General features: G+C 50.1%; 2 protein-coding genes across 2 annotated transcripts in view; one reads left to right on the top strand and one right to left on the bottom strand.

Annotated features, from left to right (window-relative positions):
* Positions 1-9,495: 9,495 nt before the first annotated feature.
* Positions 9,496-20,859, bottom strand: LOC137346860 (tricarboxylate transport protein, mitochondrial-like). The gene is made up of 9 exons (XM_068010806.1): positions 20,589-20,859; positions 19,206-19,313; positions 17,524-17,623; positions 15,812-15,950; positions 15,377-15,461; positions 12,076-12,180; positions 11,571-11,686; positions 9,846-9,919; positions 9,496-9,741 (listed from the first exon to the last, which is right to left on the bottom strand). The coding sequence occupies exons 1-9, from the start codon at positions 20,854-20,856 to the stop codon at positions 9,627-9,629; spliced, it is 1,110 nt and encodes a 369-aa protein (XP_067866907.1). The 5' UTR covers positions 20,857-20,859; the 3' UTR covers positions 9,496-9,626.
* A 3,391-nt stretch (positions 20,860-24,250) lies between these two features.
* Positions 24,251-26,932, top strand: part of tekt1 (tektin 1) — a 39,607-nt gene continuing 36,925 nt past the window's right edge. The window contains exon 1 of the mRNA XM_068010002.1: positions 24,251-24,310. The gene's annotated coding sequence lies outside the window, so the exon portion shown is untranslated. The remainder of the gene's footprint in view (positions 24,311-26,932) is intronic.

The raw sequence follows: 26,932 nt of genomic DNA, 5'->3' as shown, positions 1-26,932 counted from the left end.
AGACCTTTCTTAAGAGCCCAGCTTTTCATAGGCAACCTAGACTCAACATTGCAATCTGGTATGTTTAATGAGATTAGCTGTCAGGTATAGTTCAGTGGGGAGCTCCCTCACCTCTGAACCAGGTCATGGGTTAAAGTCCAACTCCAGAGACTTGAGTCCAGAATCCAGGCTGACACTCCCAGTGCAGTACTGAGGGAGCGCTGCACTGTCGGAGGGTCAGTACTGAGGGAGTGCTGCACTGTCGGAGGGTCAGTACTGAGGGAGTGCTGCACTGTTGGAGGGTCAGTACTGAGGGAGCGCTGCACTGTCGGAGGGTCAGTACTGAGGGAGCGCTGCACTGTCGGAGGGTCAGTACTGAGGGAGTGCTGCACTGTCGGAGGGTCAGTACTGAGGGAGTGCTGCACTGTTGGAGGGTCAGTACTGAGGGAGCGCTGCACTGTCGGAAGGTCAGTACTGAGGGAGCGCTGCACTGTCGGAGGGTCAGTACTGAGGGAGCACTGCACTGTCAGAGGGTCAGTACTGAGGGAGTGCTGCACTGTCGGAGGGTCAGTACTGAGGGAGTGCTGCACTGTCGGAGGGTCAGTACTGAGGGAGCGCTGCACTGTTGGAGGGTGCACTGGATCTGCACACTCCAACAGGTGAGGCAGGTGGTGTTTGGTGAGGTGAGTGAATGGGATGCTCGAATTTCCGAATGCTCCTTCAACTGTTTGCACGTGGTCGCAGCCTGGACATGTCAACATTGTTTGAACTGGCTGGAACCTTCGCGGATGCTTCTTCATTTTGGGCGGTCTTGGGCTCCCTCAGTACTGACCCTCCGACAGTGCAGCACTCCTTCTGTATTGACCATCGACAGTGCAGCACTCCCTCAGTACTGACCCTCTGACAGTGCAGCACTCCCTCAGTACTGACCCTCTGACAGTGCAGCACTCCCTCAGTACTGACCATCGATGGTGCAGCACTCCCTCAGTACTGACCCTCCGACAGTGCAGTACTCCCTCAGTACTGACCATCCGACAGTGCAGCACTCCCTCAGTACTGACCATCGATGGTGCAGCACTCCCTCAGTACTGACCCTCCGACAGTGCAGCACTCCCTCAGTACTGACCATCGATGGTGCAGCACTCCCTCAGTACTGACCATCCGACAGTGCAGCACTCCCTCAGTACTGACCCTCCGACAGTGCAGCACTACCTCAGTACTGACCATCCGACAGTGCAGCACTCCCTCAGTACTGACCCTCCGACAGTGCAGCACTCCCTCAGTACTGACCATCCGACAGTGCAGCACTCCCTCAGTACTGACCCTCCGACAGTGCAGCACTCCCTCAGTACTGACCCTCCGACAGTGCAGCACTCCCTCAGTACTGACCCTCCGACAGTGCAGCACTCCCTCAGTACTGACCCTCCGACAGTGCAGCACTCCAAAAACTAAGCCCTCTGCACCATCATTCTCTGGGACGTGTTGGGAGCTCTTCCGTTCAGTTCTCAGCCTCAGTATCTCGGAGCCTCAGCTGCTAAAACCACGGAGAAACTGTCAGGGCGAGTTATTCATCAGGATTGGCACAGGCTCTCATGTTACGTGGAGACAGACTCTGACAGGTTCCAGCACCTTCCAGAATTCCCTGTGCGTTACATGAAAGAACTACTGCTTTGGGGCTCCCAGTGAGCAGCTATTTTGTACAGTTCACTGAGCCCGAGGTTTTAGCAGGTGTGGGGACCCAGATGGACACAACGATCTGAAAATTACTACCATCTAGGTCCCTGTTGTGCAGTCGAAATCACTGATCAGCCCCAGTGACAGATTTAGCCACATTCATTAAAAAGTGTTTAACAGACACCATCGCTGGTCATGCGACCTCAATCCCCATCTCCGCAAAACGTGAACGTTAACCTTTGTTGATGAAACAGTGAGACAAAATGCAGAGTGTAAGTGCGTATTTTACCCAGAGAGTGGTGAGAATGTGGAACTCACTACCACAGGGAGTGGTTGAGGTGAATAGTATCGATACATTTAAGGGGAAGCTGGATAAACACATGAGGGAGAAAGGAATAGAAGATATGGTGATTGGGGGGGGGAGGGGGGGGAAAGAGATGGAGTAGGGGGGGAAAGAGGTGGAGTAGGGTGGGAGGAGGTTCATGTGGAGCATAAACACCAGAACAGAGCAGATGGGCCGAATGGCCTGTTCCCATGATGTAAATTCTATGTATTTTGATCATTGTGAGTGCTTAGTGAATGGTGGGAGATGTTTATTTAGTAAGTATCCACGAGTGAACTACATTTCCCTGAGTTGTGAGTGAAGCTTTTTCTAGTAAAATTAGGTCTTGTGTCTAAAATGTTGTCACCCTAGCAACAGCTGGATATTGAGTGATTTCTATTGGCCAAACCCTGTTTTAAGAGAATCACTGCTGTGTATGGTGCTATTCTGACAACACTGGGTATCCCTCGCAACCGACAGTAGCTTGTAAACAGTGCAGCTGATACAATCTATACAACAGTCAGCATTTCAGCTATTCAGGGAAGTGTTTACGATCCTGGAATTCCGACTCCTGCCATCCTCATATCGCCCAACACCCGAGCATGAAGGAGCACCAACACTGCACTGAAACAAGCCCACGACTGGCCCGTGGGGCTCCGACAGGCCAGCACAGTGAGTGTATGATTTAGGGAATACTCAGGTTTCATCTGTACTCTGCCCCGGTAAGCTGATCTCACTCAGAGCAGCATCGATCGACAGGATACAAAAGAGGGTGCAGGGACAAATAAGGCAGCCAGACAGAGCTCCTGCTCCTGACAGCTAGCAATTCCAGCCGCCAAGTTCACATATGTTCACACAGTGATGCCCTTCACACATGACCTGCCTTCTGCCACTCAATGGGTTCACACACCTGGTCATTATGACTCACAACCAGGCAGTATATCTACCTAGAGTGAGCTTGGATGAGTGCTAACAGTCCCTGAGTTAGAAGATTGTGCTCAACCCCCCACTCCAGAGGCTAGAACACAAAATCTAGGCTGACAATACAGTGCAATTAAACAGAGTCCTCACACCCCCTCTTCAGGTGGATGTAAAAGATCCCACAGCCACTATTTAGAGTCACAGAGTTATACAGCTCAGAAACAGGCCCTTCAGCCCATCGTGTCTGTGCCGGCCATCAAGCTCCTATCTATTCTAACCCCATTTTCCAGCACTTGGCCCATAGCCTTGTTTGCTATGGCGTTTCAAGTGCTCATCTAAATACTTCTTAAATGTTGTGAGGGTTCCTGCCTCTCTCTCACCTCTTCAGCTAGTGAAAAACAGCAAGTTAGTGCTCCCCAGTGTTCCAGCCAGTATTTATCCCTAAACCAACACCACAGAAACAGGCCATTCGGCACAACTAGTCTGTGCTGGGTTTTATGCTCCACACAAGTCTCCTCCCATTCCATCTGCCTCATCTCAGACTTTCAGAAATTCTTTCTATTCCCTTTTCTCTCATGTACTCATCTAGTTTCCTTTTGAAAGTATCAAAGCTATTTCCCTCAACTGCCTCCTGTGGGACTGAGTTCCACATTCGTAGCACCCTCTGAGTAATGAAGCTTCTCCCTATATCTGATTGGGTTTATTAGTAGCTACCTTGCATTGGTGGGTACGGTAGCATAGCAGTTATGTTACAGGACTAGCAATTCAGAGACCTGGACTAATAATCTGGTGATGTGAGTTCAAATCCCACCACAGCAGCTGGTGAATTCAACTTCAGTTTTTTTCAATCCTTTCTTCAGATTTAAGTATCACTGGCAAGGCCAGCACTTGTTGCCCATCCCTAATTGTCCTTGAGAACGTGGTGGTGAGCTGCCTTTTTGAACTGCTGCAGTCCATGTGGTGCAGGTACACCCACGGTGCTGTTACAGAAGGAGTTCCAGGATTTCGACTCAGTGACAGTGAAGGAACGGCGATATAACAGCACTGTGGGTGTACCTACCCCACATGGACTGCAGCGGCTCAAGAAGGCAGCTCACCACCACCTTCTCAAGGGCAATTAGGGATGAGCATTAAATGCTGGCCTGGCCAGCGACACCCACATCTCATGGAACTATGTTTTTTTAATTCGTTCAAGTCAGGATGGTGTGAGGTTTGGAGGGGAACTTGCAGGTGGTGGTGTTCCCATGCATCTGCTGCCCTTGTCTTTCTGGTTGGTAGAGGTCATAGGTTTGGAAGGTGCTGTCGAAGGAGCCTTGGTGAGTTGCTGCAGAGCATCTTGTAGATGGTACACACTGCTGCCACTGTGCGTCGGTGATGAAGGGAGTGAATGTTGAAGGTGGTGGATGGGGTGCCAAACGGGCTGCTTTGTCCAGTATAGTGTCAACCTTCTTGAGTGTTGTTGGAGCTGCACCCATCCAGGCAAGTGGAGAGTATTCCACAACACCCTGATTTCTGTCTTGTAGATGGTGGACAGGCTTTGGGGAGTCAGGAGGTGAGTTACTTGCTGCAGAATTCCCAGCCTCTGACCTTCTCTTATAGCCACAGTATTTATGTGGCTGGTCCAATTCAGTTTCTGATCCATAGTAACCCCCAGGATGTTGATAGTGGGGGATTCAGTGATGGTAATGCCATTGAACGTCAAGGGGAGTTGGTTAGATTCTCTCTTCTTGGAGATGGTCATTGCCTGGCACTTGTCTGGGGTGAACGTTACTTGCACATATCAACCCAAGCCTGAATGTTGTCCAGGTCTTGCTGCACATGGGCACGGACTGCTTCAGTGTCTGAGCAGTCGTGAATGGTGCTAATACTGTGCAATCATCAGTGAACATCCCCACTTCTGACCTTATGATGGAGGGAAGGTCATTGATGAAGCAGCTGAAGATGGTTGGGCCTAGGACACGACCCTGAGGTACTCCTGCAATGATGTCCTGGGGCAGAGATAACTGGCCCCCAACTACCACAACCATCTTCCTTGGTGCTAAGTATGACACCAACCAGTGGAGGGCTGCCCCCCGCACCGATTCCCATTGACTTCAATTTGGCTAGGGCTCCTTGATGCTGCACTCAATCAAATGCTGTCCTGATGTCAAGGGCAGTCACTCTCACCTCATCAGTTAATTAAACAAATTTGGAGTTAAAAAGCTAGTCTCAGTAATGGTGACTGTGTAACTGCCATCGTTTGTTGTCAAAACCCATCTGGTTCACTAATGTCCTTGAGGGAAGGAAATCTGCCATCCTACCTGGTCTGGCCTACATGTGACTCCAGACCCACAGCACAACTGCCCTCTGAAATGGCCCAGCAAGACACAGTTTTCAAGAGGGTGGCTTACCAGCTTCTCAAGGGGAATTAGGGATGGACAATAAACACTGGTTTTACTAGCGATGCTCACATCCCATGAGTGAATAAAAAACTAATTTATGGTCCTTAGTTTTGGACAAGTGAATCTTGCTTTGTGGAAAAATCAGCTCTCCCTACATTACAGTTTCCAAAGAAATTCAATGGCTGTCACATATTTTGGGATGCGAAGGTCACTATATAAATACAAGTTTTTTCTTCCATTGGCACATCAGTGAAGCAGCCAGGACAGGAACTAGTGGCTTAGTGAACCCCCATCAAACTATATCAAGTCAATGGCTGAGAGAGAGGAAGGGGAGAAGATTGGAGCTGCAGAGTTCAGAAGGCAGCCCATCCACTGAATCACTCCATGTGGGGTCTTGAATAGACGTTCGAGAAAGGCTGCAGTTGACACAGAGTTGCCAACCCTCCAGGAGTCTCCAGGAAATGAAGTATAATTTCATGGTCACTGCTGCTGGCAACTCCCAGGGGAAAAATGCTAGGGGAATTTAAAGGAGGGCGCCTTATTTTTCCTTTTCTTTGAACAGTTTTGTTTATTCGTTACAAAAATTGGGATTGAGATTGGGATGGTGAGGAGAGTGAGATAAAGCAGATTTGAGTGGGTAGGGCAGTGATGAAAATGTGATGAAAACCTGTAGGAATATATTGAACCAGAAATGGCGAGGTTTAATCCTTTCAAATACTGGACTGCTTTTGTTATTCAGTTACTGAAATAAAGGAGTCACCGTTAATCATACAGATACACACAATGCAGGAGTATTACAGCATAACTGGATCAATGTCTGTAAGAATTTAACACCATGGAAAGGCCAACAAACCCATCTGTTTTTAATAGACCAGGTCCACCTGCTCACCTTACTCTGCAATACATTCTGCTGACAGAGAGATAGCCAACGTTACTGTCTTACCCTTGGAACTTATTCCACTACACAACTTTTAGACTGCACAGGTTGTGTCTCTGGTTTCATTTGTATCTCCAACTTCCTCATTTTTCCCCATTTATTCTCTGTCCGTTAGTTGACTTAGAATCATAAAGCACAGAAAGAGGCTATTGCTTTCTTTGAAAGAGCTGTCTAGTTAGACCCACACTCCACTGCTCGTTCACCATAGCACTGTAAATTGCAAGTCAACCCACTGAACTGGAGTCCATTGTAGAGCGAACAAGTTAAGGACAGTGGGTTCCTTGCCCTGAAGGGCACTGGCAAACTGGTTGGGTTTTTATCACAAATTGACAGCTTTGGTGTTCACTCCTTTCTTACCTGGGAGTTACCCACAAGTTACTTGCCTCTGTGGAATTTGATTTTCCAACATTGGGTTGGCATCAGGAGAATAATCTGAACTCCCAACACTCTAACCTTAAAATACAAGCAAGGGGACACCCATCAGAGAGAAGCATCACACACTCACAGTTACTTATTCCAACAGCAGCTGTTTAATACGTACAGAGAATGTTTGGCAAGAATTTGAATATTTTATATATTATTGCATTGTATTACCAACGCAGGAGCCTGGGATAAAGGCTAACAGGACAACAGCAACAAAACCGTGGGAACACGATCACCACCAAACCACCCAGGCTCAGACATCTATCTCCCAGTTACTTTATCGTTACAGGTCAATATCCTTCCTAACGGCCCTATGGGAGCACCGTCAACACAGGGACTTCAGCTCTACCATTAAACCACTTCCTCAGAGATCAATCAACGTGGCTTTGCCAGTAACGTCCACATTCCCAGGACAAAGTTATGGAATACAACCTGTCAAAGTGATGGTCTGATTTCATTTGCCGAATGAGAATTCTAAAAAATTCATTAAAAAAATAAATTAAATAAATTACAAGTCGAGCAGCTCCCCTCGATAACCTTGCCAGATCTTTTGTTCTGAACATAGCTGGGCCAGGGCAGGACGAGCCTTCATCACATCCGTACTCTAATTCAGTGTAGGACAGTATGAGATGAAAGGACGGGTTATACATTTTCACTGCTGTGTGTGTTGTACAAAGTCCAAGGTGTTGGAGGAACACAGAGATCTCAAGAGGATTAAAGGCTGGAGGAGGTTACTGAGACATGGAGGAGCGAGGCCATGGAGGGATTTGGGCCAGACTGATTCTGAGGCTGGGAATCTTCTTACTTGATTTCAGACAGGTAGCAGGGTCTTTGCTGGACAAACTGGTGCTTTTAGCGTTTAAACTCTAGTTCTGGGAAGTCAGGAGGACTGTGTCAAATCAATAAATATCTCCTCAAACAAATTTTTGTTTTGGATGTTTGCACGGGAACAGATACAAGAGTCTGAGGGGGACAGGGCAGGGGAGAGAAAAAGGAAGGTTAATTTCTGTACACAGAGTATAGCACTTATTCCCCATAGTGACACACCCCATACCCAAGCCCTTACATGCAGGTTGGCAACAGCCAAAGCCGAGAGAGCCTGCTCCTGCCCCCCCAGCCAAGTGGCGCAGTTGGGCGGCACAGTGGTTAGCACCGTAGCCTCACAGCTCCAGCGACCTGGGTTCGGTTCTGGGTACTGCCTGTGCGGAGTTTGCAAGTTTTCCCTGTGACCGCGTGGGTTTCCTGCGGGTGCTCCGCTTTCCTCCCACAGCCAAAGACTGCAGGTCGATAGGTAAATTGGCCATTGTAAATTGCCCCTAGTGTAGGTAAGTGGTAGAAGAATTGAGGGAAGGTGGGGATGTGGTAGGGAATATGGAGTTAATGTAGGATTAGTATAAATGGGTGGTTGTTGGTCGGCACAGACTCGGTGGGCCGAAGGGTCTGTTTCAGTGCTGTATCTCTCTATGAGTCTAAGGCTTTGCTGGGACAATAATCAGAGGGTACCCTGGAATGTAACTGGCTAAAACCCTGCAGCTCACCAGCCCAACCCAAGATACGGCTGTGTGACCAGTGAAAACTACACGACATGTCTGAAGCACAGTAGGAAGAATCCCAGCCTTAGTGATAGGTCTACCCTTCCAGGTGCCCTCATTGAGCCAGCCTGGCTGGTCAGACATCACACAACCAGTCTGGTGCAGGTTTAGAAGAACTTAGAAGAGTAATAGGAGGACTTGATTGAAACATAGAAGATTCTGAGGGGTCTTGACATGGTGGATGTGGAAAGGAGAATCTAGAACTAGGGGGTCACTGTTTAAAAATAAGGGGTCAGCCATTTAAGACAGAAATGAGGAGAAATTTTTCTCTGAGGGTCGTGAATCTTTGGAATTCTCTTCCTCAAAAGGCGGTGGAAGCAGAGTCTTTGAATATTTTTAAGGCAGAGGAAGACAGATTATTGATACGTAAGGGGGCGAGAGGTTATTGAGGGTAGGCAGGAAGGTGGAGTTGAGGTTACAAACAGATTAGCCATGATCTTATTGAATGGCGTAGCAGGTTTAAGGAGCCGAGTGACCTCCTCCTGCTCCTAATTCATATATTCATTCGTATGTTCAGATTATTGACCTTGCAACAGTGCATCTTGTTTGGGAGACCACGTTGCCTGGCCAATCACCTTGCAGCCAACTTGCCTCCCACCCACAGACAAACATTCTGTGGTCTCTAAACCTTCAGCGACTCTGAACAAGCGCAGTCTGTGTGAAAACTACAGCTGTAGAGACAATAGTCTCACCATCAGAGTATTCTCTGCCCAAACAGCAGAAGAACTGGGACAGGATTGGCTGGGCCACGGAGACACGAAACTCCAATTCTCTAAATATAAAATTAAATACGCACAATAATTAAATATATATTAAAAACAATACCCTGAGGATCCTGGTAACAACATTTAAACAAACACCACAAGGCCTTATGATTAGTTCGAAAAGAGGAAGTATTTCCTAACATAGTTGACTTTTTTTTTAAAAAGTAACAGTCCTGGCACAGTACATTACGGAGGTAATCAGCTTAATCCCAGCAGAGCTCAGTTGCAGCATGGATTGATGTGCTGGCTCACCCGCAGTCCCTGGGATCAAGCTCTGTGATTAGCAAAGTATCCAGAAAGAGTCGAAGAACGGGGACACTTTGCAAACTCATGCTCCACTGGAAACCTCCAAAACAGGGTGGCAAAAAGGAATAAATGACCAGTTGGCAGTTGCCCTCAGTAATTGGGTGGCTGAACATATGGTATTTGTTAAAGTACCTCAACAATATGAACACTATCCACCCTCCCTCCCAACCCCCCCCCCCCCCCCCCACCTCCCCCCACTCCACTTTCACAGTCACTAAGGCAGTTTTATCTTGGTTACGATAGAAAGGTCTGTCTGGATGTTGCACTACCAAATGTCAGAGAGAGAATTTGACAAGACAGGCCGCGCCATGCAGGTGCCAACCCTCCTTAGTCAGTCTTCCAGACCCTGTTGAGAACCTTGATGACCTCTTCATAAATGACGAAGACAATGGCCACATCAAGACACACTCTGCCCAAGCGCGGAATCGTGCCTTTGTAAAACCTGCAGCACAAAAGGGAACGGCCTCTTAGGAAAAATACAGGGGCTTTTGGACTTACACAATCCAGAGCTTGGGGGTGGGGGATGTTTAACATGTCACTACTTACGCAATGACTCCCTCGTTTCTGAGGATCTGATATGCACAATCCAACGTGTTCTTGTACTTGAAGGACTCGAGGCCCTACAACAAAATGCAGTATGAAAATAGGAGCACAGTAATTACCCAAATAATCCTGGCTGTAATACACACAACAAACAAAGGAAATCAGCTGCATTTCTATAGCACCTCTCACAATCTCAGGAAGCCCCAAAGTGCTTTACAGCCAATAAAGTCACTGCTGTATTGTAGGAAATGCAGCAGTTAATTTGCGCTCTGAAAAAGCAAGAGATAAAAGGGCCAGATAATCTGCTTTTAGTGATGTTGGTTGACGGATAAACTCGGGGTGAACTTCCCAGCTCAGAGGGCAGGGGAGCCTTGGTTTAATGTCTCATCTGAAAAGGCAGCACCTGGGAGAGTGCTACACTCCCTTGGTATTGCACGGGGAGTATCAGACAGGATATGTGCTCAAGTGGGCAGCAGGAGGGGAGGGTGAAGAGCATAGATGGATAAATCACTTTCAGCTTTGTTCAACTGATTAAAGTATTTGAGGTGTAACTTTTGCCAGCTGTTCTCCGACCCCCTCCATAAGACACTGAACTACATTAATCACAAAGACAGAGTAAGTGTTAGAGGAGGTCATACTGAAACGGCATGGGGCTCTGTCCCAGACCACACATTCAGCACTGTAACTAAACCAGGTCAGTGTGACATAAAGGAGATGGTTAAGCTCAGAAGACAGCATCAAGACTAAACCCTGAAACCCAGAGTTACAAGAATAGTCTTCAGAAGTGACTGAGAGAGCCCTTTATTAAAGTATATTAGACAATAAACAAACAGTGTGGGGAAGGTAAAATCTAGAACACTGCCTCAGGCAAGACACAAGGACCAGGTTTCAAGGAGAGGGCTAATGTCAGGAAGTTAGTCACAAAAAGGATGATGAAAACCTGGAACAGATTCCTGGGGGTAGGAGAGTGGAGGTGAAAAAGCCTGGAATTATCCAAGAGATTACAGACATTGTCACAGGAGACTGTAGGCTCTCTTCGATGAGGAAGGATGGTCCTTACCCAGATCTTGTTTGCCTCCTGCAGCAAAAGCTGCCGAACTGAAGGGGGATAAATGAGCGAGTTGGCGACATTCAGCCAGGGTCGGAGTTGGCATCGTGTCACAGGAGGGGGAGACCAGGGCCTATTCGGGGGCAGTGGGACAGAGTGGGGGGTGCTGGGCAGTTACTTACTGTAGGATTTTTGATTACTTTTGAGAGCCTCCTCTTCCCCACCAGGCTGCACCAAGTGGTGGGCGCCCAAATCAGTAGGCGGTTAAAATCCCCTTGGAGCCTGAAGGGCATCATAAGCACTCAATTAGTATTCATTAACGAGGTTCACACTTGATTCAGGCAGGTGTCACAGCCATATAAGGGAATGGTCCGGTTAGGGTGGCAGCAATCATGTGGCAGTATATTGTCGGAGCCAGTTTTACCAGCATGCCAGTCTCCTTCCTACTGGGAAGGGTGGGTCACAGTCACAACCACCCCCTCTCTGTGTTTATCAGAGATTTCCTACATTACAACAGTGACTGTGCTTCAAAAGGGATGCAAAGTCTTCGGGTATCCTGAGGCTGTGACAGGCGCTGTAGAAATGCAAGTCTGCTTATTTGAAGCATGTGCAGTTAAGCATTTTAATCGGCATCAGGCACTGATCCCTTACAGCCCTCACTACAGTATAGCACCTCTCACCTGCATCCTCGTCTTCACTACATCCAGGGGAGTGTTCCCAAAGACACTGGCTGCACCAGCTGTCGCTCCAAATGCACCGGTGATAAACGGATTGATTGGTTTGTTTGGGTCATTACCTGCAAACAGAGAACTGATCAGTGATCCAATTCCAATCTGCTTGTTGATCCAACTCAGAATATACGATTGATGCAAGGCCCACGTCTGGTTTCCTTGGACACCCCCAGGTCTGAGCAGCTTTCAGAGCAACAGTTGGAAAGAGAGACAGGAGGGCTGGGAATGCTGACTCATTTCCAGGGCAATGCTTTATTTGCACCAAGTGCAAGCTCCAGGTCTTGGTGGAAATCCCGGAGCAATGTAAAGGGGCAGATATCAAGCATCATCCTCACCTTTGTAGCTGGGGAATGGGAATTCACCCAGTGCCAACCCTCAGAAAATAAACCCCTCCAACCACCACTTAACTCCCCATGGTAAGGAGGATGGGATGATGCCATCTGTGGCTGCTCACCTTTATACCAGGTGCGCAGTGTTGTCATCACAAAGAAGCGGATTGCTTGGTTTGTGCCCTGTTTGAGGACAGTGGCCGTCACCCCCTGGTATGTTCCTCGGAGACCTGAAAGCAGAGATATTAAAACCTTCAGTGAAAACTCCAGCAATTATCTGCCAATTAACAGGATTTTTTGGGAAGTGAGGGCAAGACTCGCCCCCTTCCTCTCCCAACTCCCTCCTTTCCCCACCACGAAAGACACTGACTCAGTGAGAGTACAATCCCACATGTGGTACCTGTCCTCAGTACCCTGTCCACTGGAACCTAGAGCAGAGCAGTCCAATACATTAGCCTGACTGGAAATCCGAATGCGGGTAATTGTGTTTCTGATTAGTAAAACATGAGAATTAGACACTGGTGCTGATTGTGTTATCGCAATAATATACACATGGTGTACACATGAATTTTAACCTGTTTGTGAAAATTTAGGGAAAAATTGACTGTCCACCGAATCTCCTCAGTCTCATCCGCTCTTTCCATGACAACATACACTGCACTGTACAGTTTGATGGCTCCACTTCCAACAGTTTCGGAGTGAAGAATGGAGTGAAACAGGGTTGTGAGCTAGCTTCCGCTCTGTTTGGGATCATCTTCTCCATGCTCCTGATCTTCGCCTTCCCTGTAGATATGGAAGGAGTTTACTTGCACACTAGATCAGACGGCAAACTCTACAATCTATCAAGGCTGAAAACGAAGACAAAAACACATCGTGTCCTGATCAGGGAACTCCTCTACGCTGATGATGCTGTGCTAGTCGCTCACACGGAAACTCAGCTACAAAGACTCATGGACTGTCTCTCCCGTGCCTGTAACTTGTTCTCCTTGACTACAAGTGTCAAAAAAACCATAGTCATGGGACAAGGTGTTGCATCTCCACCACTGATCACACTAAATAAAACCCCACTGGAAGCGGTTAGCAAATTCTGCTACCTTGGATCGACAGTGACAGACAATCTGTCCCTTGATGCAGAGTTCGATACACACGTAGGAAAAGCAGCTACCACCTCTGGCCAACTTGTGAAATGCATATGGGATAACACCAAGCTGACCCTCGGACCAGGCTGATGGTTTATAAGGCCTGTGTTCTCAGCACCTTGCTGTATGGCTGTGAAACATGGGCGACTTACAGCTACCAGGAAAAGAAGCTCAATAATTTCCATCTTCACTGTCTGCAGCACATTGTGGGTATATCCTGGAAGGACAAAAATCACAAATGTGGCAGTTCTCGCAAAGGCAGAGCTCCCAAGTGTGCTGGCACTAATCAAACAGAGGTGGTTTCGGTGGACTGAACACGTCCGCAGGATGGAAGATGGTCGCATACCCAAGGACCTTCTGTATGGTGAGGTTGCCGGGGCCAGATGACCAGGAGAGAACCCAAAGCTCCGCTTCAAGGATGCTTGCAAGCATAACATGAAGGCCCTCAATGTTGACAATCGCACCTGGGAGACACGAGCTGGTGAAAGAGGGAAATGGCAACACATCCTGTGCACTACCATGACGACCAGTTGCTACAGCAGCCTGGCAACAGGCGCCAATGTCAAAAACAACACTGTCACTTGGCAGCTTTACATGTGGCACTTGTTACAGAACCTGCCTCTCTAGGATTGGCCTTCACAAGAGAAGACACCCTACCTAAATGGATTGTTTGCTGCGTATCCATCATCTTTCATAGATGGAAGGATGTCAACCCAAATGTGAACTTTAACCTGTTTGTGCATTTGTTGGTAAAATAGAAAAGCAGAATATGTTAATTGTACGTTAATTGCATTGAATTGTCCATAAGTGATGAGCATTAACTGTGGATTCACTTGTGCCCCTATAAAAAAAACAGTCAAACTGTGGCTGTTGAGTTAGGAGGTGTATGTTTGTAATGTGAATCTCTGTAAATAAATATAAAAGTGTGTAAGGATTGGCTCCAGTTCTATCCTTCACCACCCAGTTTTCTGGATAGACCAGTGTGGGAGTATCTTTTTGATCAAGAAATTAAAGCAGCCACAATGATTACTGAATTGTGGGAGATGTTGATTAAATAAATTTACACTTCAACTACATTTATCTTATTTTGACAGTTTGCGAGAGGGGTCTTCTGCTAAAATAACACTGCCATAGGAACACTTGGGGCCGTTTGGTGATTTCTGCTAGACAACACTGGCTTGGACAGTGAACCAGATTTGGGTTTGGGGCCTAATGGTCTTGGGTTTGAATCCTGACTGAAGTGAGCCAGGCTCCTGGGGTAGGTAGAGACAGATACAGCAATGCAGTAGCACCGGTACTGGACTAGAAACCCAGAAGGTGCAAATTCAAATCCACCATGACAAGTTGTGAAATTGAACTCAATAAAATGATTAAAAACACATCATTCGGTTCATTAATGCCTTCAGCCACCTCCTAGTGATTCCAGTCCCACATTACAGTGACCTTTAACCCCAGAGTCTAGGAATTAGACAGTGTCCAGTACTGGACACATCCCAAGAATGAATAAGAACAGGAAACGGTCGGAACCATGTGCAGTGCTTGTCATATTGTTAGGTTTTGGCAAATAAAAGCATAATGAAGACTGACCTACTCTGTCAGGAGTTATTCGACTGTGTAAACAGCTCACGCATTTCCCTAAAATTGAGAATATTTATGTATGTAATTCTCCTGAAAACTGCTCTTCAAACCCCTTGTTTGGTTTTTCACCTGTTCACCAAGAGTTCTGTTTCCTTCCTTCCTTCTCGCTAGAGTTGCCAACTCTGGCAGGATGTATTCCTGGAGGTATAACTTCCTGCCTCACCCTGCCTGATCAAACACCCACACGTGCCCCCTCCAATATGGACATAATGAACATAAGCATTCAAAGAAAATGTAAGATAAACACACAATTTGTTTGAATGCCCCTATGACTTTTGTTGACAGCTGTGACCCGGAGATTAACCTTTAACTCATGGAGACTGCAGGACAATCCTGGAGGGTTGGTAACTCTCCTTCTCCCATCTGCTGCTTCGCTAAGCACTCACGTTTCTCTTCCCTCTCGCTCAGCTTTCCCCCAACCCCCTCGCTCTCCCCCCAACCCCCACTCAGCTTCCATGATGCCCACCCCCCCCTCGCTCAGCTTCCCACCCCCCCCCACCCCCCAAACTTGCTCAGCTTCCCCCTCCCACCCCGTGCCTCATTGAGCCATGTGGCTCCTCCAGGCTGCTCCCTGCAGTTCTCCTGAAACTGTTCTTTCCAGAAGACTCACTTCTTGCCCCTTGATCCATTCCCCACTCGAGGGGCCTACCTTGTTCTCGAATAATCTCCCGGAGACCATGGTAAAACCCGTGGTATTTGGGATTCGGTGAGCACTGGTCGTGAATAAACTTCACCTACAAGAGGAAAAACAAAAAGTGAAAGAGTTCAAATCCACTTAAGCAATGAACACAGAAACACGAGGGGATTGAGATGTAGAACCCAGAAACATGGGTTAATCACAACAAACAGAGGATAGTTACTGGTGACTGAGACACAGGTTACATCACACACAGTATATAGAGGAGACCGGAGTTACCAAATCTGCCTACAAAATATAAGCCTTGTGTTAACAGATTTACTAAAAGAAGTTTAGTTAAAATACGTTATTTTGTTCATTACTCCACATAAACACTCTCCTGCCATTCTCTGATCAGGATTTCCCACTCCTGACCCCGGGTTACCTGCCGAGCACAAACCACATTACCTTTACTGTCTCCATGGGACATACGACCAACACAGCTTCAGCCACCCCAGCTCCCAGGCCACACAAAAAGCTCCGTTGCATCGTCAGCACCCCTTTCTCATCAATCATCTGGTTATTCAGGAATTCAAACGTTCCAAACCTAAGGACAAACAGGGGTTAGACGGACATCAATGTCGAAGCCTTGGCAGTGCCATTTATCTCACTGCTCACTCTGGGAGCTTGCTGTGCACAAACTGGCTGCCACATTTCCCAACATTACAACACTGACTACACACAGTCACAGTGGCGCAGTGGTTAGCACCGCAGCCTCACAGCTCCAGCGACCCGGGTTCAATTCCAGGTACTGCCTGTGTGGAGTTTGCAAGTTCTCCCTGTGTCTGCGTGGGTTTCCTCCGGGTGCTCCGGTTTCCTCCCACATGCCAAAGACTTGCAGGTTGATAGGTTAATTGGCCATTATAAATTGCCCCTCGTATAGGTAGGTGGTAGGGAAATATAGGGACAGGTGGGGATGTGGTAGGGATATGGAATTAGTGTAGGATTAGTATAAATGGGCGGTTGATGGTCGGCACAGACTCGGTGGGCCGAAGGGCCTGTTTCAGTGCTGTATCTCTAAACTAAACTAAACTAAACATTGGCTGTAAAGTGCTTTGGGATGCCCTCAGGAGGTGAAGTGCTCTATAGGAATGCAAGTCCTTTCTTTCTGGTTCTTACGTGGAACAGAGGAGACTGAAGGAGATTTAACTGGAGTGTATAAAATTACGAGGGACCTAAATTGAGCAACAGGAAGGATCTATTTCCCTACGCAGAGAGATTAATAACCAGTGACACAGATTTAAAGGTGGAAAGATTGGAGGGGAGTTGTGAGGTTTTTTTTCACCCAGAGGGTGGTGAGGGTCTGGAACTCACTGAAAGGGTGGTAGAGGCAGAAACCCTCATCACATTTAAAAGATACTTGGATATGCACTGGAAGGTACAGACCAAGAGCTGGAATATGGGATTAGTTCGGACTGCTCTTTCTTAGGCTGCCAAAGACACAATGGGCTGAATGGCCTCCCTCAGTGCTGTAAATTTACCGAATGACTGACAGACAGTTTGGTAACACTGCAGTGAAGAGGTGAAAGTTTCCCCAATACACTGCCAGGAGGTGCCAGTGTGTGTAAGATTGAGTAGGTAGAACCTGTACCTGCCTTCAGTGTCTGGTTATAAAACCACCCTTTTGTTTTTTGACTAGCAATTTCTAAAAATGTTAACAGGGCAGCAATAAGATGAGGTCACAATGTGTGAAATAGGATGAAGCTCGTGTCTGCTGTTTAATGAGATTAACCAAGCAGCCAAATGTTTATACATTTCATGTGAACAAGTTAACATTCTTGTCACTAATATCACCCAGCATGATTGCAACATACAAACATTACGATTCGTAAAGCTAATGTTCATGATGTGGACGTGTCAGTTCCCATGGGTTTTAATGCACTTCCACTGCCAGTGGAACTAATGTTAGAACACAGACCCCAACTCACTCTGCACCCAGCCTTCCCCACTGCAACCCCTATTCTTCTCGCTGCCACCCTGCGGGCTGGAACTGGACACATGCAGAGTTTATTCCGTTTCTCGATGCTGCCACCTGGTGACATTTCTAAATAAATAATTCTCAGCTTGCTTTACTTTTCCATCTCTGTTTTCCTGCTCGGAATGCTGATTCATTCTCTTACCTGACTGCAGATTTTGGGATGGAGCCATACAGCAGAGAGCTGAGACCTCGGTAAAGTCCTTTAACACCATGATCCCGAACAGTCACCCGGATACAGTCACCTGCCGAGGGAGCAGACCGTCAGTTCATGGAGCTCGGTCAGGGCTTGACTCCCATCCATTCCCAATTTTATAAATGATAATCCCTGCCTCCTGTGGTTAATCGTCCCTTCCAGATCCAGGTTACGTTTGCCTGGCTCACTGCTGGAGTTAGCTACTGGACAATTAATGTACGATTGTACAGCAGACTGACAATTCACCTCTGGAGAAGTAGATTCCCACAGTTCACCCCAAACAGCTCCCCCGCCACCCTGACAGGGAGCTCGGCTGAGATCAGAATATCGCTATGTAGGGGGCCACAGGGAGGAACCCGCGATCTGGACATTCCCTGGCACGATGAAGTAGTGTTAACCTGCACTGGGCTGTCCAGTGTCGGGTTATTTAACCAAGCTGTCCCATGTAATGAGGACATTGCTTGCTGATGGTCCTATAAAACAGGAAGCCTCAGCTTCTGTGAACATACGAACATACATACGAAAATACGAATTAGGAGCAGAAGTAGGCCATTCAGCCTGTCGAGCCTGCTCCACCATTCATACGATCTTGGCTGGTCTGTCTGTGTCTCAAATTCCACTCTTCCATCTATCCCCGATAACCCTTGATTCCCTTGCCGAACTAGAATCTATCAACCTCCACCTTAAAATTATTCAATGACCCCGCCTCCACCTCCTTCTGAGGCAGAGTGTTCCAAAGTCGCACAACCCTGGGAGAAAAACATTTCTCATCTCTGACCTCTAATTTTAAACCAGTGCTCCCTAGTTCTGGACCCACCCACAAGAGGAAACATCCTTTCCACATCTACCTTGTCAAGACTGTTCAGGATCTTATAAACTTCAATCAAGTCTCCCCTCACTCTTCTAAACTCCAGTGAAAACAAGCCCAGTCTGTCCAACCTTTCCTCATAAGACAACCCACTCATTCCAGGTATCAATCCAGTAAACCTCCTCTGAACTGCCTCAAACACATTTACATCCTTCCTTAAATAAGGAGACCAAAACTGCATGCAGTATGGTGAGACCACATCTCACAAATGCCCTGTATAACTGAAGCATAACATCCTTACTTTTATTTTCAATTCCTCTCGTAATACAGGATAGCATTCCATTAGCCTTCTTTATTACCTGCTGTACCTGCATACTAACCTTTGGTGACTCATGCACTAGAACACCTAGATCCCTCCGCACCTCGGAATTCTGCAGTCGTTCTCCGTTTAAGTAATACTCTGCTTTTTTATTCTTCCTGCCAAAGTGAACAACGTCACATTTTCCCACATTATACTCCATCTGCCAGATTTTTGCTCACTCACTCAACCTATCTATATCGGTCCGCAAGCTCCTTATGTCCTCTTCACAACATACTTTCCTACCTGCATCCTATCTGCAAATTTAGCTACCATGCCATCGCTCCCTTCATCCGTGTGTGTCCCAAAGTGCTTATAGCAAGGAGCGTGTGACTGTACATACATCCTTCAACGTTTCAGTGACAAAGTGTGAGGCTAATTGTCAGTGCCACTGTGATATGGCAAGGGAAGGGTATTTGTGCCACTACTGTCTGTGCCTGTATAGCATGAACCAGTATTCCTTACCGATGCCCTGAAAGCGGGGCGGGTTTGCTCGCTCATCAAGTTGTAGCTGTGTTTTCACATATTCTGTCGGAAACGTGATACAGATTTCAATTCCACCAGCAAGTCCACCTGTACCACAAAAAAAAACAAACATTGATGTGATAGTACAAACAAATTAAAACAATTCCAACCAACGCCTTGTGCCCCTTACTCACTCCCCTCTCCCCAACCTGTTACCCCTCTGCACCCCAACACCTGGTGCCCATATTTACCCCAACTCCCCTGTTACCTGTCCTCCCAAACTGCCCATTACCCTAACCCCGTGTTGCCCCTGCCCCCACTGTACCCCTTATCTTCCCGACTCACCGTGCTACCCCTGCACACCCACTCGCCGTTAGGCCATCCCCCAACCCCGTTACCCACCCCCATCCCCCACTGTACCCCTTACCTCCCCCACACCCCTCATCTTCCCCTTTCCCTTATTTCCCCACCCTCCATACATCTCATCTCCCCCAACCCCCCTGTACCCCATATCTTCCCACAACCGCCCCCCTGTACCCCTCATCTCCCCCTCCTCTGTACCCCTTATCTGTCCCCCTTGTGCCCCTATCACCCCTCCTCCCCCTCGGTGTGCCTATTACCCCTCCCCCCTCTCGGTGCCCACATCACAGCTCCCCCCCTCGCTTCCCTTATCACCCCTCCTCCCCCCCTCAGTGCCCATATCACACCTTGGTGACCCTATGACCCCTCCTGCCCCCCCCCTCAGTGTCCCCATCACCCCTTTGGTGCCCCTATCATCCCTCCCCCACTTTGGTGCCCCCATCACCCCTCCTACCCCCCCTCGGTGCCCCCATCACCCCTCCCCCTCTCGGTGCCCCCATCACCCCTCCCCCTCTCGGTGCCCCCATCACCCCTCCCCCTCTCGGTGCTCCCATTACCCCTCCCCCTCGGTGCCCCTATCACCTCTCCTCCCCCCCTTTGGTGACCTTATCACCCATCCTCCCCCCACCCTTGATGCCCCGATCACCCCCATTACTCCTCGGTGCCCCCATGACCCCTCCCCCTCTCGGTGCCCCTATCACCCCTCCTCCCCCCCTTTGGTGACCTTATCACCCATCCTCCCCCCACCCTTGGTGCCCCCATTACCCCTCCCCCCTTGGTGCCCCCACTACCCCTCCCCCCTTGGTGCCCCCATTACCCCTCCCCCCTTGGTGCCCCCACTACCCCTCCCCCCTTGGTGCCCCCACTACCCCTCCCCCCTTGGTGCCCCCATTACCCCTCCCCCCTTGGTGCCCCCACTACCCCTCCCCCCTTGGTGCCCCCATTACCCCTCCCCCTCTCGGTGCCCCCATTACTCCTCCCCTCACCCCTCCCCTTGTTGACCCTATCCCCGGGCTCCCCCACCTGCCAGGACGGCTTTCACCGGGTGAGTGATCTTCTTGGAGCCGCCTCCAGGCGCCGCTGCTGCCCAGAGCGGCCGCTCCAGACCGCGCTCTCGGGCCGGGCCTGCAGCCGCTGCCTTTCCTGAGTCGCTGCCCGTCCGGAAGAGCGGCGCCCCCGGCCTGGCGGGACAAGGGGAATCGCTGACGCTGAAGGGTCGGATTGTGGAAGACATGACAGCCACCCGGCACCGGCTGAGGGAACCGGCCCGAGCTGCCCCACCACCCCCCATCACCCAGCCGGCCCTCGCCATTGGCCATCCCATACCCCCATCTGATTGGTCTCTGCAAATCCTGTGATACTATTGGCTAGATTCAGGAACGCGCCATTCTATGATTGGTTGCTTCTGGTGTGTTGAGGCTAGGTACCTGATTGGCTGTCAGCAATTTCGGGATTGGCTCAGCAGAATAAGGCGAGTAAAAGCCTGAGGAGTGGAGTCATTCACAAAGAGCGGGGCAACCCCCAAAAATATACATAATGCAAAAATATAGATAGTGCAAAAATATACATAATGCAAATATGAACACAGTGCAATAATATACACAATGCAAAAAATATACTTAATGCAAATACACACAATGCGAAAAGTAAACAGTGCAAAAATATACACAATGCAAAAAATATACACGATGCAAAATATGCCCATTGCAAAAAATACTCAATTAAAAAATATACACTGCAAAAATATACACAATCCAAACATGTGCATACTGCAAAAGTACACATTGTGCAAAAGTAAACATAAAGCAAAAAATATACACAGTGCAAAAATAAACACAGTGCAGGGGGAAAAAATAAACATAAAGCACACTGCAGTAAATAAACACAATGCAGGGTGCAGTAAGTCCTAGAATGGTTACAGCACAGAAAGAGGTAATTCGGCCCATCATGTCTGTGCCGACTCCTCTAGACCCACTCCCCTGCCTTTTCCCTGCAGTCCTGCAAATTTTTTCTCTTCAGATAATTATCAAATTCCCTTTTGAAGGCTTCAATTGAATCTGCTTCCACCACACACTCAGGCAGTGAAATCCAGATCCTAAACACTCGCTGTGTAAAAAGGTTTTTCCTCATATCGCAGTCGCTTCTTTTGCCAATTACCTTAATTACAATTACAATTACCTCTGGTTCTGGATCCTTCAGCCAACAGAACAGTTTCTCCCTATCTACTCTGTCCAGACCCCTCATGATTTTGAACACTAAATAAACACAATGGAGTGCAGGTAATATTAGATTTAGATAGAACGTCATTTAAATTACATTTGGTGTACTCTGCATTGTTCTGGTCTCCATAATACTGAAAAGGATTTTGAAGCACTGGAGTGCAGAAAAGATTTACATGGATGATAACAGAACTGAGAGGATGCAAGGTAAAAGCCTGCTACCCGACCTGAACCCGACGACATGGGTCGGGCTCAGGTTGGGTCTGGCCACTTTTCCGGGTCCGGCCTTCGGGCTCGGCTCGGGTCGGGCGGGCCAGGCTCGGGTTGGGTCAGTCTTGGGGGGAGAATGGAGGGACTCGGGCCGGGTGGGGCTCAGGTCCGATGTGGTTCCATCAGGTTCAGGTCGGGTCTTTTTTTTTGTGACTTGAGCAGGCCTTTAATTCAAGGATCAGGAAAGAGAGAGCAGACTGGGGCTCTTTTCTCTAATAAAGGGACTTAGTGGAGACTTGATGGAGCTCTTTAAAATGAGTAAGTGGTTCGATAGGGTGAAACGGTTTCACTTATGAGTGAGTCCAGGACAAGGAGCCATAAATAAAAACAAGATCATCACTAACAGATAAAATAAACAATTTAGTAAGTATTTCTTCACACAGAAAGTGGTGAGAATGTGGAACTCGCTCCCACATGGATTGGTTGGAGCTGAGACAAAGGACCCATTTAATGGGAGGGTTAATGCATATATGAGGGAGAAGGGTATCGAGGGATAAGGGGGCAGGGTAGGAAGAGGTAATTAGAGTATGGAGTCTAAACACTTGAATACACTAGTTTGTCTAACTGACCTGTGTCTGTGTTATATTTCTGTTCTACACAATGCAATGTAGAGTGTTAGAGATAAAGGCAATACAATAGAATGTTGCATGAAATAAATTAAAGCAATACAACACGATACAGAGTGACTTAAATAAAATAAATACAATGATTCCCAGTAGCTCAGAGAACCATACTGACCATGAAGGTTGCAACTTTGATCAGCAGTGATGGTGAGCCCATTGCTGATCTGGCTCACAGCAGCTAACTCAGAATAAATGAGGGTTTGTTACTGGTTGGTACCACACCAAAGAGGTGCTTTCACCATCATTATGGAAGTTTTTTTTACTGGAATGATTCAGGGGTTGTGTATTCCTTCTTCTGTTATCTGCCAATTAACATTCTTTTCAAAAATTAAATGCATGTTTTATCAATTCCATCAAATAATGAAATGAAGTTGGGCACTGTTCTGCAAACTTAAAAAAAAAGAAACTGGCTCTTTTTCGTGCTCACAATGTCTGATGCAGTGATGGCTGGTAACATTTTTGATGGGTGAGGCATATGCAGAACCGTGGCAACTTGTTACATGACAAGTGAAATTCTGCATGGGCAATCAACCATATCTTTACAAAATAGTTTTCATTAATCTGAAATGGGGCTGATTGGGTGGGTGAGTGGGGGGGGGGCGGTGATGAAGAGGAGGTAGGTTTTAAGAAGCACCTTAAAGGAAGAAAGTGAGGTGGAGAGGTTTAGGGAGGGAATTCCAGAGCTTAGGGCCCAGGCAGCTGAAGGCACGGTTGCCAATGGTGGAGTGAAGGTAACTGGGGAGGCTAAAGAGATCGGAATTGGAGGAACACAAACATCTCAGAGGGTTGTGCGACTGCCGGAGATTACAGAGACAGGGAGGGGGCAGTCCATGGAGGATTTTAAAATAGAGGCGTTGCCAAACCGGAGGCCAATGTCAGCGAGCACAGGGGTGATGGGTGAATGGGAGTTGGTGTGAGTACGGACATGGGCAGCAGAGTTTTGGATGAGTTTATATTTTGAGGGTGGAGAATGGGAAGTCAACCAGGAGAGAGTTGGAATAAAAACAAGAAATGCTGGATTCACTCAGCAGGTCTGGCAGCATCTGTGGAAAGAGAAGCAGAGTTAACGTTTCGGGTCAGTGACCCTTCTTCGGAACTGACAAATATTAGAAAAGTCACAGGTTATAAATAAGTGAGGTGGGGGTGGGGCAAGAGATAACAAAGGAGAAGGTGTAGATTGGACCAGGCCACATAGCTGACCAAAAGGTCACGGAGCAAATGCAAACAATATGTTAATGGTGTGTTGAAAAGAGTTGGAATAGTTGAGTCTGGAGTCAGAGTTATCAACATTAATTAATTCAGAGTGGAATGCAGAAGAAGTCACTGCTCGCTGAATAAGGCTGTAATGTTGTGGAGCCAGAGCTTGTGACAAATACAAATGGAAAATAAAAATGTTATCCGAAGACTTTCAGCTGAACTCTGTCCCTTTAAGAATGAGATTCAATATTCGCGCATTCTGCTTTGAGGCCACGCCCCATGCTCACGATTGGCTGATGGTGAGGCCCCGCCCATTATTACCAGGGCGGAGGTTACAGTGTTGGATACGGTTGCTAGGTGACGCCTTTGTTGACAGGGGGTGACGGCGGCTGCGCGAACCCGGCGGAGGGAAGGAAGCAGGAAAGCGGCTCCCGAGGCAAGTGTCAGCGGGACAGGGGCATCCTCACCCCGGGGACAGGGGCCTCCTCACCCCGGGGACAGGGGCCTCCTCACCCCGGGACAGGGGCATCCTCACCCCGGGGACAGGGGCATCCTCACCCTGGGGACAGGGGCATCCTCACCCTGGGGACAGGGGCATCCTCACCCCGGGGACAGGGGCATCCTCACCCCGGGGACAGGGGCCTCCTCACCCCGGGACAGGGGCATCCTCACCCCGGGGACAGGGGCATCCTCACCCCGGGGAAAGGGGCCTCCTCACCCCGGGACAGGGGCATCCTCACCCCGGGGACAGGGGCATCCTCACCCCGGGGACAGGGGCATCCTCACCCCGGGGACAGGAACTCCTCACCCCGGGACAGGGGCATCCTCACCCCGGGGACAGGGGCCTCCTCACCCCGGGACAAGGGCATCCTCACCCCGGGACAGGGGCATCCTCACCCCGGGGACAGGGGCATCCTCACCCCGGGGACAGGAACTCCTCACCCCGGGGACAGGGGCCTCCTCACCCCGGGACAGGGGCATCCTCACCCCGGGACAGGGGCATCCTCACCCCGGGGACAGGAACTCCTCACCCCGGGACAGGGGCATCCTCACCCCGGGACAGGGGCATCCTCACCCCGGGGACAGGGGCATCCTCACCCCGGGGACAGGGGCCTCCTCACCCCGGGACAGGGGCATCCTCACCCCGGGACAGGGGCATCCTCACCCCGGGGACAGGGGCATCCTCACCCCGGGACAGGGGCATCCTCACCCCGGGGACAGGGGCCTCCTCACCCCGGGACAGGGGCATCCTCACCCCGGGACAGGGGCATCCTCACCCCGGAGACAGGGGCATCCTCACCCCGGGACAGGGGCATCCTCACCCCGGGGACAGGGGCATCCTCACCCCGGGGACAGGAACTCCTCACCCCGGGGACAGGGGCCTCCTCACCACGGGGACAGGAACTCCTCACCCTGGGGACAGGGGCATCCTCACCCTGGGGACAGGGGCATCCTCACCCCGGGGACAGGGGCATCCTCACCCTGGGGACAGGGGCATCCTCACCCCGGGGACAGGGGCATCCTCACCCCGGGGACAGGAACTCCTCACCCCGGGGACAGGGGCCTCCTCACCACGGGGACAGGAACTCCTCACCCTGGGGACAGGAACTCCTCACCCTGGGGACAGGGGCATCCTCACCCCGGGGACAGGAACTCCTCACCCTGGGGACAGGGGCATCCTTACCCCGGGGACAGGAACTCCTCACCCCGGGGACAGGAACTCCTCACCCTGGGGACAGGGGCATCCTCACCCCGGGACAGGGGCATCCTCACCCCGGGGACAGGGGCATCCTCACCCCGGGGACAGGAACTCCTCACCCAGGGGACAGGGGCAACCTCACCCCGGGACAGGGGCATCCTCACCCCGGGGACAGGAACTCCTCACACTGGGGACAGGGGCATCCTCACCCCGGGGACAGGAACTCCTCACCCTGGGGACAGGGGCATCCTCACCCCGGGGACAGGAACTCCTCACCCAGGGGACAGGGGCATCCTCACCCCGGGACAGGGGCATCCTCACCCCGGGGACAGGAACTCCTCACCCTGGGGACAGGGGCATCCTCACCCCGGGACAGGGGCATCCTCACCCCGGGGACAGGGGCATCCTCACCCCGGGGACAGGAACTCCTCACCCTGGGGACAGGGGCATCCTCACCCCGGGGACAGGAACTCCTCACCCCGGGGACAGGGGCATCCTCACCCCGGGGACAGGAACTCCTCACCCTGGGGACAGGGGCATCCTCACCCCGGGGACAGGAACTCCTCACCCTGGGGACAGGGGCATCCTCACCCCGGGGACAGGAACTCCTCACCCTGGGGACAGGGGCATCCTCACCCCGGGACAGGGGCATCCTCACCCCGGGGACAGGGGCATCCTCACCCCGGGGACAGGAACTCCTCACCCAGGGGACAGGGGCATCCTCACCCCGGGACAGGGGCATCCTCACCCTGGGGACAGGAACTCCACACCCCGGGGACAGGGGCATCCTCACCCCGGGGACAGGGGCATCCTCACCCCGGGGACAGGAACTCCTCACCCTGGGGACAGGGGCATCCTCACCCTGGGACAGGGGCATCCTCACCCCGGGGACAGGGGCATCCTCACCCAGGGGACAGGATCTCACCTAGGGGACAGGGACATCCTCACCCAGGGGACAGGAACTCCTCACCCCGGGACAGGAACTCCTCACCCCGGGGACAGGAACTCCTCACCCTGGGGACAGGGGCATCCTCACCCCGGGACGGGGGCATCCTCACCCCGGGGACAGGGGCATCCTCACCCCGGGGACAGGAACTCCTCACCCTGGGGACAGGGGCATCCTCACCCCGGGGACAGGGGCATCCTCACCCCGGGGACAGGAACTCCTCACCCTGGGGACAGGGGCATCCTCCCCCCGGGGACAGGGGCATCCTCACCCCGGGGACAGGGGCATCCTCACCCCGGGGACAGGAACTCCTCACCCTGGGGACAGGGGCATCCTCCCCCCGGGGACAGGGGCATCCTCACCCCGGGGACAGGGGCATCCTCACCTCGGGGACAGGAACTCCTCACCCTGGG

Source organism: Heterodontus francisci, chromosome 30, assembly GCF_036365525.1.
Source record: "Heterodontus francisci isolate sHetFra1 chromosome 30, sHetFra1.hap1, whole genome shotgun sequence".
Lineage (NCBI taxonomy): Eukaryota > Metazoa > Chordata > Chondrichthyes > Heterodontiformes > Heterodontidae > Heterodontus > Heterodontus francisci.
This window is presented reverse-complemented; position numbering and strand designations above follow the sequence as displayed.